This window comes from Aulonocara stuartgranti (genome assembly GCF_965226115.1).
Source record: "Aulonocara stuartgranti genome assembly, chromosome: 8".
NCBI classification, from domain to species: Eukaryota; Metazoa; Chordata; class Actinopteri; order Cichliformes; family Cichlidae; genus Aulonocara; species Aulonocara stuartgranti.
Window position 1 is genome coordinate 11699335 of NC_138959.1, and position 12576 is coordinate 11711910.

The window sequence follows — 12576 nt, forward strand, 5'->3', positions numbered from 1 at the left end:
GCTTCCATACGGCTGAACTGTGTGACATTCGGTAGATTTTGTGTTTGTTGGATTCATTCTCTCTGATTGTGTTTGGGGACTCAATGTATTATTCTGTTCATTTAAGTTAGGGGTAATAGGTTCCCAGCCAGCTGTGTCTTACAAGCGATGTTAATGAGCACTGATGGTGTGGCCTGCTAGGCTGTCAGAAGTTTTGTTTGTTTATCTGTTGAGCTCCCTGGAAAGCTTGGTTTTTATTCAGAGGAGAAAAGGTTTTGTTGAAACCTGGCTGGCTCTCATTGGAGACTCTGAACCCCTACCACTATGACCACGATGAAACTGTAGAGAAATGAAATTAATGGTTAAGCCTAAAAAGGCGGATTTTATGAGTTATTGGCTGAGCCTTGCTCTATGCATCGGAAAACTACCACTGATAATATTTTTCATAATACATGATAGCTCAGCTTATGTTTCATGATGTGAAAAATAAAAAAAATCTGCATAGTAATTCAAAATTCTATTTATGTAGCATACGCTGGTGAGTAACACTTTTTTCTAACCCATTCCTAGTCTTAGTGTGAGACTAGTACTGAATAACTTTTCACACCTTAAGTATGTTTGTAAATGATGTCACTCTCCAAATACACACTATTGTATGTTCCGCCGCTGTGTGCGTGCGTTCGTGTGTGATTGCTTCCTGTTTCTAAGTCCACTGCGATGCCATTTACAGCAGCTTGTGGAGCATGGGTACAACTGCCAGTGCCGCACCACAGCCCGTTTCTGTTGCGTCGCCGCTTGAGAGTGTCCATGGCAACGCGATGGCTGACAGCAAGCAGTCTCTTTGCATGAGCCCCTTCCAGACAGTCAACATCCACAACAACAAGGCCAAGTCCATCATCACCAACAAAGTTGCACCTGTCGTCATCACGTAAGTCCCTCCCCGAATCTACGTCCTCACAGTCGGGTGTGAAACCTTTTTGATCGCTGAGGTGACACCGCCCTCACCCTCCAGCCACGGTGTTTGCCCCCGTTATCATCTCTTTTGTCAACCCAGGCCAAGCAAATAGCAGCTGATAATTAAATTGGCCTCTCTGCACCATCCACACCTTGTTTTGTGTTTTGCATTGCAGATATAATTGCAGACAGGAATTTCAGATTCACGACGACATCCTCAAGACCAACTACAAAGTCGGTCGGATATCAGACACTCTGCCCGAGCACTACCTCGTGCAGGTAAGGGTGCCGTGCTCTTCTTGTAGCTGCGACAAAGAACAACACTGTCACAGCAAGCTGTGGAGTCATCTCACCATTCTTTCTTTTTCACATTTACATGTCCAAATTGCAGAGTGGTGTAGGAACATTGTCATGCGCTTTTTTATGATCAGAGGCAGCCATTAAAACGGGAATGTTGTCACCCTCCTCTCAAGGCTTTGATCTGCTCTGTCAACTGTGCTGTGGTAGTTCAAGCATGCAGTGTTTTGTCAGTGTTAACTCACAGCTCCTTTTATATGTGTAGAGAGGTCAGGAGTTTAGTCTTGAGAACATCTCCTTAAAAAGTGACTTCCTTTCTTTCTACCAGTAATGTTTGTCTGAAATGTTATGAACGCCTAATACCTGATTAAAACTTGATTTCTGGGGCTGATGCTGACATTGAAAGTAGTAAAACTACTAATCAATCTTCTTTATATATTTATATACTTGTATATTGTGCACATAGGAAGTTAGAGCTCTTTTTAAAACAGTAGATTTGATATTATTCCTCTGTTAACTCATATTGATATAACAAATTGAAATACCAACTAGAAATGGGAAAGACACGTAAATATGTATATAATGTAAATATAAGAAGAATCTGGAAAGTCCAATGGTCATGAGGGTGTCTGTATTTGTTGTTTCAGTGCGTTAAGCTCTCTGGATCAGTGCAGGGAACAGGTCTACTAAAGATCTGGGCGGGAGGGCATAGATTGAACTTTCTGAGACGACACAGTAACCGCACGTTATCTTTTTGGTGTTGTTTGCAAACACAGAGGACAAAAATCTAGCTTAATCTTGCAGCGATGACACAAAGCACTTCCACATGTAAACACCGTGTCAACCACTGTAATGTTTACTTTGCTACTCTCCCAATGAAGGCTGTGCTGGAAGTTGGAACAGTTTGGCTCAGTTCAGATTTATATGTGCTCTCTTTTCCAGGGGGAGTACTTCATGGTCCAGGATGTCTACAGCAAGGCTGATGTCCTAAACACCACGGGCAGTTATGGGGCGCCCAACTTCCGCCAAGTGAAAGGATCCTACCCCCTGTATGGCATGGGTCAGCCCAGCTTGACTGGGTTCAAGCAGGTTCTCCAGAGACTCCAGGCGCAAGGACAAGAGGTCACTGCTATAACTTGTGCACAATTTCACTGTGCTCCTCTTAAGCCTTCGATAGGTTTCTCTGTAGATCCTATTTTCCTGTGCTGGTGCCAGTTTAGCTCTGCCTGGCCTCTTTCGCTCCGTGTTGTCAGTAAATATTTGAGGAGTCAAGTGCTCGGTGGAGGCTGTGGCTGGATTGCAGAACTGAGCAAACAGAAAGTTGTGGTCATGTGCGCCAGTGGAAAATGAATCTTTCTACTTAGAGCAGCTAGAAACCGGCCGCAATTAAAATGAAATTGACAAAATTATACATCGGGTTTTTAAAACTCTGTATTCATGTGCTCAGTGTCATATGACGAGAAATTGTTTCCAGCTATTTTTAAAAGTAGTGTAGTTTTAAGGAGGAGGCCTGTTTTCCCATATTTCTTCCTACAGGAGGTTATATTCGTCTGTGTAAGAGAGGAGCCCGTTGTTTTCCTGCACAAGGACAATGACTTTGTGCCATATACCCCGAGGAGGAAGGAAAATCTACATGAGAACCTTCATGACCTGGAAAAAGAGGAGAGGGTGGAAAGCCTGGAGCTCACCATCAGAAAGGAGGTGAGAGACAAACTCATGCGTAATCCCTGATTTTTTTGTGTCATTTGCAACAGTACTAAAACTCTCCTTTCATCCACGCTCCACAGCTCCATGACTTCGCCAAGCTCAACGAAAACGTCTTCTACGTCTACAATGACATCGAGTTCTTTAAAGACGAGCCGCAGAAGATATCTATCACGTGCGAGGAGGACATCCATGTGACCGAAGAGGTCTACAAGAGGCCGATGTTCACTATGCCGGCCTACAGGTTGTTTACATTGTTCCTTTATTATGCCTGAGCTCCTCAAGTCACACGCACAAGTTTACACGAAGCAGCGTGCGGCTGCCTGCTGCTGAACATGCAGGGAAGGTTATAAATAGTGGTGCTTGTTTGTGCAAAGACTGGTTGCCCTGCGTTTTTTTGGAAACGAGAAGAAACGGGGGCGTAAAAACTACAGATTGAAACATCCTGTTTGCAATCAGATCTGCGGTGTCGGCTTTGCTGAGATGTTGTGAACCGCTCGCTGCGTATCCAGGCCAAGAGAATGTATTACTTCCATAGGAGAGCCCTAAAGCATTTACTCTTAATCTTTATGTTTCGTAAACGATAGGATGTTTTATTATAAATAGATTCAAAGTGCAGGTGTTTGGGCTCATCCTGTGATTCAATCTCTCCCATCATCCTTTGCAGTTTGCCGGAAAAGGCATAGTTTCTATCTGATGAGATTAGGAAACACAACATTAGGGAGCTCGGCTGTAAAGTCTTAAGGTTATATGTTTATGTGCTCTGACCTACATAAGGGCAGTATTGACACAACATACACAGGGACGGGTTCAACTCTGGGTGACAGTGTGTTGTTTTGCAGGTACTACAGACTGCCGCTGCCCACAGAGGGAGCACCATTGGAAGAAGACTTTGACGCATTTGTTAACATACTCAGGGTAAGCAGATGTAAAAATGCCAATCACACTACAAACCCAGCTGTTACATAGTCCTTTTTTGGGCTTGTTTTTTATATTTGGATCTTGTTCTGATGCGCCATTAAAGTTATTCATGGCCAGAGCTTTGGAGAGCGCCTGGAGTTTTTCACTGAGGTAGTGAGAAAGTAACGCTAGCTTTTTTAATCCACATGTATGCCATTATCTGTCCTGTATGTGTAATCAATTATTGATAAGTCCCCCAAAAGAAGGCAGTAAGGACTCACTTCATGTCCATTCTTTGGTCATCCACTTTGTCTGGTTTCCATCCTTCCCTTCACTCATACAGGATGTTCTTTTATTCTTGTTGTGACCTTTTTTGGAGTGGCTTGCAGCAGCCGTTCCCATTCCCTGTGGTTTGAAAGCGGATTCATTTTTTCTGTTTGGATCAGAGCTTTGTTTTAGTAAATCTTAGTCACTCACTGATATTTCCAAAGTGATCAATTCAATGCGGTGAGCCGGATATCATTGGTTTGATGGCCCCAGATGTAGAATTTTAATGGATAGCTTCTTGGAAACGAATTTGATTTCTCTGTAAACTGACATTTTCCAGTGCAAAGTATGTATTATCTATCACGTGACAAGTGGGCATCTCGTGTCCTACGTTAAAAAATGCACCCTATACAGGAAGTACCCTACTATTTTTGGTAGTAAGAGCAGATCTGTTGCACAACTTGGCATTTGGGACTTCTGACATTGTCTTCAATTCATGTGTGAAAATAGCTTAACTCTCATCTATGTGCATCGTTTTCCAGGAGAGCCCAAGCTTGTCTCTGGGCCCTGGTGCATCCCAGAAGCTGCCTGCTCTGCTGTTCAGTTGCCAGGTGGGCGTTGGACGCACCAACCTAGCCATGATCCTGGGCACGCTTGTCATGAATCGCCTCAGGGGTGATTCACAGCCTCCACCCCAGTAAGAAGTCTAGATCAAATAGAAAATCAATGACAAGTATTTATTAATTAATTATTTTTTTTTATAAAGGCAAAATATTTGTTTTGTTTTGTCAGAGTTGAGGAGCCAGCTGCTTCAGAACCCAGACCACTGTTCCAGGTGATCCAGTCTCTGATCAACAAGCTCCCTAATGGACAGCAGGTCATGGAAGAGGTAAAGCTGATAATGATTTGAAAGAAAAAAAATTATAATAAATTACACGTAGGTCCCAAATAAAGATTTTATGCAAAAACGAGAGGTACAGAGTATTTTATTACCCAAACAGGTATTTAAAAACAAATTGTTCATATATGTGATTCATTGTCTTTTTCTTCTTCACAGGTTGACCAGGCGATTGCCCTGTGTTCAGAAATGCACAACATAAAAGAAGCAATATATGAGAACAAGAGTAAGCTGGAGGGAATTGGTGAAGATTATCAAATTCAGGTTAGTAATGATATAGATTTTTGAAGTTTGTAACTTGGAACTTCTCTTTAAAAGCAGCAGCTTGTACTATAAATGGCTCATAAACTGCTCAGTTTATGTCCTGCTTAATAGAAGACATGTGAGAGCACAATCAGCCTTGATAAACGTCTTTTACCAGTGAGAGCTCTCGAGCTGATAGAGGACTTGAGAAGTTGATATCATTAATTGATCTCTTTCCTGTCTTTCAAGAAATAAGCTTAATTATTAAAGCAGGTTTGGTTAAAGTGTTTGACTAGAAAAATTATAAAAACCTTGCAGAAGCTGCTACTGTGACCAGATAATCAAGCTTTTATTCCTCTCTTAGGGAAGCAGTACCAAAGACTACTTTCTCAACAGAACAATGCAGAGCTTGGAGCGATACTTCTACTTGATTGCATTCAATGCATACCTTCATGAGCAGGTAAAAAGTTTTTTCAGCATACATGTCTTCTCTGGGACCATGAAAAAGAAATTGTAAGTCGTAACTATGTGTTGTTTTTTGCAGTATCCTCTTGCCTTTGTGTCGAACTTCAGCCAGTGGATGTGCTGCCATGCTTGGCTGTACAGGTTACTGGCCTGCATGGATCTATCAGAGCTGTCCGCTCCGGCAGAGCTGGTCACTAAAGGAGCCCGAGTGCTGGTGGGAAAATCAGATTATTATATTTAACAATATCATTGTTGTTAACATTGCTGATGATGGGGAAGGATGTGCTCTTTGCTCGCATTTCATTCAGAGCCTGATTTATAGGCTATTTTTCATTGCAGATCTTTTTGTTCGTGTTCTGTAAACTTTTAACTTGAAAATGTCAAGCTGTGTCCGTTCTTTCAGTTATTGTGATTTTATAACAATGCAAATAGGTAAATGGTCATTTGTAGCACATTGGTAAATGATTAAACCTCATAAAAACACCACTAGGTTTCACAGAACACATTTACAAGAATCAGTCACAATCCATACAACATTTAGCCACAGGCTAAAGACAGAAAAGTCACCAGTGCCACTAAGGCGACACACTAACTGACCAGGTCGCTAGGTTTGTGTGGCTGCGCTGAGCAGATGAGGATTTGGGGCAATAGTGCGTCATTTAATTCCTGTTTTTGCATCAGAAGCTGTTAAATAAAACGCATATTTCAGATATAGTTTTGAGACATGTTGGCAGACTGAGCTTAAAAGAAACTGATAAAATAAGAAATAATAGAAATATTGAAAAGTCTGCTTGTTTTGAGTTGCATCATTGCTTGGATATTTTTGTATGAAGCTGAAATTCTCAGTCTATGTCCTTGGCTAGCTTTTTCTTTGTAAACATATTCCTGAACAAGTTCCCTAAATCTGTTATGATCTAATCATCATCTCCCTACATTTACCCCTTTAAACTAAATACATTTCCACATAGAAGCCACCATGCTAGCTGCTGGTATGAAAACACATTTCATGCATTCATCCAAGATCCCTCATCTGTATTTGTGATTATCTGTCTTTAAAAGCACCGTATATTACATGCTGTGAATGACTGTGTGTGTGCAGGTTGCTGATGAGTACTTGGCTCCTGACGTGCTCAGCACAGTAAAAGAAATGAAGGCGGTTAACTTCAGACGAGTGCCCAAGATGCCTGTTTATGGAGTGGCTCAGCCAACATCTGAGGTGCAGCAGATTATGTCCTACTTTAATCAAAATAAATGCAAGAAAAATGGGAGATTTTTTAATTTGATCCAGAAAGAAAGAAATGTTTTTGTAATCTTTGCTATAATTACTAAAAGACAGACTTTGATATTTTAGTTGTCTTAAAATAAAATCATTTAAACATTCAGCCGACAGTTTTGTAATAGTTATCATCAGTATGCATTTATGCAGTCGGATTTATTCATAAGTACAAACAGACTCAGCAGAATGAGTCATGATTACTTCCCACTCGCCCACCTCAAGACGCTCACACTGGACTTCCAGCTTCTTGCCCTAATCGTCTTAACTTGCTGCGTGCAGGCTACTGGAGCTGTTTTGGCCCATCTGACGGATGAAAAGAGGAAGCACACCCACGTGCTGTGGGTCAACCTACAGGAAGAGCTGGTGTTAGAAGGAAATGGCCAGATTTTTGCTGTGAGGGAGCCCACGTGTCTGGACCAACACATCTCCATCCCCTCATCTGACCCAGAGCTGCTAGAGGTACAGAGAAAATTATTATTTTTTCTGTCTTTTTAAATGTTTTTCATGGTTTTTATATTAGGTTGAATAAATAAAGAATGTCCCAAGGATTTTAGTCTGTTCTTCAAAACAAGTGAAAACATTTCTGTATCCTCCTCCTTTAGAAACTGGAAACATCCCTAAAGGAGGAGATTCTGCAAGCGCAGAAGTGGCTGGAGGTGATCCTTGAGCAGGAGAAACAGATGAAGATGTTTAAAACCTGCCTGACTGTTCAGGAGATCTTCAACCAGCACAAAAGCTCTCACCAGGGCCTTGTCTGCAAACGCATCCCTCTGCCAGACTGCAGCGCACCCAGAGAGGAGGTAATGATGTGTCAGCCTGTGCGTGTAAACACGTGTGTGTACAAACACACGCGTCCTTTCAAACATGCAGTCTCAAGAGGCAGAAACAGCTTCTGGTTCATTTGATAGGTGTTTGGATTAAAGACAGCTGAGAATGATTAAGACTTTTGCTCCCTCTAGTGGTTAATAATCGTAGAACCAGATTTCAATTTGTCAAAACTGTTTATGTGTTATATTTAATATTTTTTTTCATTTTTTTCATGTGATATCAATACAAATCTGCATAAATAAAGACATATTGTGGTAATATTTGTATGTTTAACCATCTGCAGGACTTTGATAAGCTACTGGAGGGCATGAAGAGCTCCTTGGCCGAGGATTCCCACTCAGCGTTTGTTTTTAACTGCTCCAATGGCAAAGGCAGGACCACAACCGCTATGGTCGTCGCCGTTCTGACTCTCTGGCACTTTAATGTGAGCTGAATATTTGAGTTGTCTGCATGTTTACTGAGAGCCACTCTGTATAAAACCACTTCAACTAATAAAAACTTGGCTTCCATTTGCAGGGTTTTCCTGAGTTTGCTGAAGATGAGATTGTGAGTGTTCCTGATGCTAAGTACACAAAAGGAGAATTTGAGGTATGTGCACTTTAAAAAACAGTATCTTCACCAGCTTGTAAGCGCATAAAAACATCTTGAAGTTTCAATTTCTTTGCATAATGAACACAAGTTTACATAAACTAAAACAGAGAATTTGAGATTAGTCAGCAGCCCTTTGAATTACCTGTATTACAACAATATATCTGTTTGGAAATTAACTAATTTATTCACTCAAAACTGAGTTGTGATGAGGTGTTTGAGCTGGTATGCTGAGGCCAGTTAAAAAATACTCTACGAGTCCTGTGGTTTATTTAAATGTGACTTTGCAAACTTCAGAAGAAGATATTTTCTCCTGGAAACTCTTCCAAACTAGTCATACTCATTTCGAGTCATTTTCCAATTGTGTTGTCATGAACTATTTTTTTTAACATTTAATATGTTAACTGTTATGAGCAGTCTCCGAGTGGTCTGACCTTGGGGTGAATTTGCTAAGATCTACTCTTACCTGATACGTGTTCTGCTGTTGTGCTGAATTTACAAGATAATCAAATCTTGACAGTCAAATGCAACACTTGAATACTTGTTTAAACACAGGTTAATGAAGCTAGAACACCTGTAGGTGAGATGTTTTTGGTTGTGCATGCTACTAATGGAATCAAAATACACTGGGAAATAACAGCTATCTATCCGGGTTTTAAGTGATGACGTATGAACCCTGCGTCCGGGTCCAAACTACTCTGTGTTTATTACAGCTCTGGTTTTTAACATGTTTTAATGCTTTGTATCTGGTTCTGTTCAATCTGAACAAGTCCCTAAAAAAAGTCATGACTGTCGGCCTCTCTCAGTTTTAAAACCCTACGATGTACCATAACTACAGCTCACCCATGCATTGGTATATTAATGACTAACCATGTATTGTGGATGGATTATCTCAGTTGTTCTCCTGACTGAAGTTTGGTCCGTTTACAGCATCCTGCCATGCGATTGCATTTGTCCTTAACCATCAGGAAGCTTTTATCCTCCAGCTTCACTGTGTTTATATATCACACTAACATAGCTGTGTTGCTAGCGATCATGTAGCACATCATTATATACCAGCTACCCCAACTTCAGTAACCCTACAAAAAAGGTCACTGCTGTTTAGTTTTCTGTCTCTTTCAGAAATCCCTCAGTTAGATCATGGTATATCATGTTTAGGTGGAAACTAGTGAGCTAACTTCCTGCTAACTTCTAACTCCATGAACTTTAACAGTGGATGCCTGGATGTTAAACTTAATTCTTACACCTGGTAGAGCAGCTACACTGATCCAGCTGAAAGACGAAAGAATGAAATCAGTTTGTAACTCTCAGTGATGCGGCAGTGTTCATTTGACTTTGGGACCTGTAGCGGAGTTTGGACTGGTGTTCTGACAAACCATCCTATTTGGCAAACCGTCCTACCCGTAGAATAATTTTACGACGACGTCTGAAAAATCATCCTACTTTGGCAAACCGTCCTACCGATAGAATAATCATCCTACACGTAAAATTACCCGCTCCGAAGCAAAAAACCGTTGCTTATTTTAAACACTATTTAACTACAATACAAACAGTTAATACATACTCATTTTTTAATTTCAACTGTCATACTAAACCAGTAAAATCTGGAACACACTGCATTTAGCGTTTCGTGTATGCCAGCGTGTCCTCCAATTGGACATGAATAAAACTCATGAAAGATCCTCGTGGCATCGTCCTTGGTTTTTACTAGAGATACCACTTTTTTATGTCCAATACCGATACCGATTTCATAAGTTTGCCGATACCGATATGAATTCGATATAGTGTATTTTATAATCAATAAAACTGTTTTTTAAAAAAATATATCTTGCTGCATTTTGTATAAGTTCATACTCAAGTTTTAAAAAACCAAACACTAAAGCTATTCTGTTATACATTCATGCAAAAAATACTCTGCACCCAAAATATTTCATAGTTCAGGAATGCTGACCAATCTAATAAACTTAATGCTCTGATGATTCAGATGATTCAGATGATCTTCATGTTTCACTCGCACCACATATCCAAACCAATATCATGGCCCAGCAGCTTGTACGGCTGTGGCTCCAGCAAACATCAGCTGATACTAGAAAGTAATATTAAATAAATTCTAGCAACAGCTTATCAAGCTTAAACGTGCTGCTGTTGTTCATTCACTGTTTTCCTCTTTCTGGTGGAAAGTGGGCGATAAAGAAACAAGAGAGACGGGACTTGCGACAGAAAAGCCGATAAGCTGATCATTGAACAGTTTCATGATTGAAGTAGCAACAGGAGAGGGAGTGGGGAGAGAAGAAGAGAAGAAGAGGCAGCTGTGCAGCATAAAGGCAGAATAACTTCATCTTTGTGTCTAAGGTCATGAGCTGGGTTACGCCATGTTGCAAGTTTTGTGAAAGTGCTTTTGATTGATTGATTGATTGATTGATTGATTGATTGATTGATCATACTTTATTCATCTCGAGGGAAATTGGGTTAAGGCTGCCAGCTGTGCAAGCGCCATCTTACCCTTCCGACCATACATACAGTGGGGCAAAAAAGTATTTAGTCAGCCACCGATTGTGCAAGTTCCCCCACCTAAAATGATGACAGAGGTCAGTAATTTGCACCAGAGGTACACTTCAACTGTGAGAGACAGAATGTGAAAAAAAAATCCATGAATCCACATGGTAGGATTTGTAAAGAATTTATTTGTAAATCAGGGTGGAAAATAAGTATTTGGTCAATAACAAAAATACAACTCAATACTTTGTAACATAACCTTTGTTGGCAATAACAGAGGTCAAACGTTTACTATAGGTCTTTACCAGGTTTGCACACACAGTAGCTGGTATTTTGGCCCATTCCTCCATGCAGATCTTCTCGAGAGCAGTGATGTTTTGGGGCTGTCGCCGAGCAACACGGACTTTCAACTCCCGCCACAGATTTTCTATGGGGTTGAGGTCTGGAGACTGGCTAGGCCACTCCAGGACTTTCAAATGCTTCTTACGGAGCCACTCCTTTGTTGCCCGGGCGGTGTGTTTTGGATCATTGTCATGTTGGAAGACCCAGCCTCGTTTCATCTTCAAAGTTCTCACTGATGGAAGGAGGTTTTGGCTCAAAATCTCACGATACATGGCCCCATTCATTCTGTCCTTAACACGGATCAGTCGTCCTGTCCCCTTGGCAGAAAAACAGCCCCATAGCATGATGTTTCCACCCCCATGCTTCACAGTAGGTATGGTGTTCTTGGGATGCAACTCAGTATTCTTCTTCCTCCAAACACGACGAGTTGGGTTTATACCAAAAAGTTCTACTTTGGTTTCATCTGACCACATGACATTCTCCCAATCCTCTGCTGTATCATCCATGTGCTCTCTGGCAAACTTCAGACGGGCCTGGACATGCACTGGCTTCAGCAGCGGAACACGTCTGGCACTGCGGGATTTGATTCCCTGCCGTTGTAGTGTGTTACTGATGGTGACCTTTGTTACTTTGGTCCCAGCTCTCTGCAGGTCATTCACCAGGTCCCCCCGTGTGGTTCTGGGATCTTTGCTCACCGTTCTCATCATCATTTTGACCCCACGGGATGAGATCTTGTGTGGAGCCCCAGATCGAGGGAGATTATCAGTGGTCTTGTATGTCTTCCATTTTCTGATGATTGCTCCCACACTTCATTTTTTCACACCAAGCTGCTTGCCTATTGTAGATTCACTCTTCCCAGTCTGGTGCAGGTCTACAATACTTTTCCTGGTGTCCTTCGAAAGCTCTTTGGTCTTGGCCATGGCGGAGTTTGGAGTCTGACTGTTTGAGGCTGTGGACAGGTGTCTTTTATACAGATGATGAGTTCAAACAGGTGCCATTCATACAGGTAACGAGTGGGGGACAGAAAAGCTTCTTACAGAAGACGTTACAGGTCTGTGAGAGCCAGAGATTTTCCTTGTTTGAGGTGACCAAATACTTATTTTCCACCCTAATTTACGAATAAATTCTTTACAAATCCTACCATGTGGATTCATGGATTTTTTTTTCACATTCTGTCTCTCACAGTTGAAGTGTACCTCTGGTGCAAATTACTGACCTCTGTCATCATTTTAAGTGGGGGAACTTGCACAATCGGTGGCTGACTAAATACTTTTTTGCCCCACTGTACATTACACAAACATCACATGGGGAAGACAGGTCAGAGGGGTATAACATGGAA

The 12576-nt window shown here is 41.3% G+C and overlaps 1 protein-coding gene across 6 annotated transcripts in view; it reads left to right on the forward strand.

Annotated features, from left to right (window-relative positions):
- Nucleotides 1–12576, forward strand: part of pald1a (phosphatase domain containing paladin 1a) — a 57916-nt gene that overhangs the window by 8719 nt on the left and 36621 nt on the right. For 4 of the 6 annotated variants that reach the window (XM_082544325.1, XM_082544323.1, XM_082544324.1 and 1 more), the window contains exons 2-17: nucleotides 710–907; nucleotides 1110–1212; nucleotides 2173–2352; nucleotides 2767–2931; nucleotides 3018–3178; nucleotides 3777–3852; nucleotides 4644–4798; nucleotides 4894–4990; nucleotides 5159–5263; nucleotides 5607–5702; nucleotides 5787–5921; nucleotides 6807–6923; nucleotides 7263–7442; nucleotides 7586–7783; nucleotides 8095–8235; nucleotides 8328–8399. In XM_082544325.1, coding sequence (XP_082400451.1) covers nucleotides 723–907; nucleotides 1110–1212; nucleotides 2173–2352; nucleotides 2767–2931; nucleotides 3018–3178; nucleotides 3777–3852; nucleotides 4644–4798; nucleotides 4894–4990; nucleotides 5159–5263; nucleotides 5607–5702; nucleotides 5787–5921; nucleotides 6807–6923; nucleotides 7263–7442; nucleotides 7586–7783; nucleotides 8095–8235; nucleotides 8328–8399 — 2166 coding nt within the window. In that variant the 5' untranslated portion in view covers nucleotides 710–722. The remainder of the gene's footprint in view (nucleotides 1–709; nucleotides 908–1109; nucleotides 1213–2172; nucleotides 2353–2766; nucleotides 2932–3017; nucleotides 3179–3776; nucleotides 3853–4643; nucleotides 4799–4893; nucleotides 4991–5158; nucleotides 5264–5606; nucleotides 5703–5786; nucleotides 5922–6806; nucleotides 6924–7262; nucleotides 7443–7585; nucleotides 7784–8094; nucleotides 8236–8327; nucleotides 8400–12576) is intronic. The other 2 variants (XM_082544326.1, XM_082544322.1) reach the window with 1 other exon arrangement.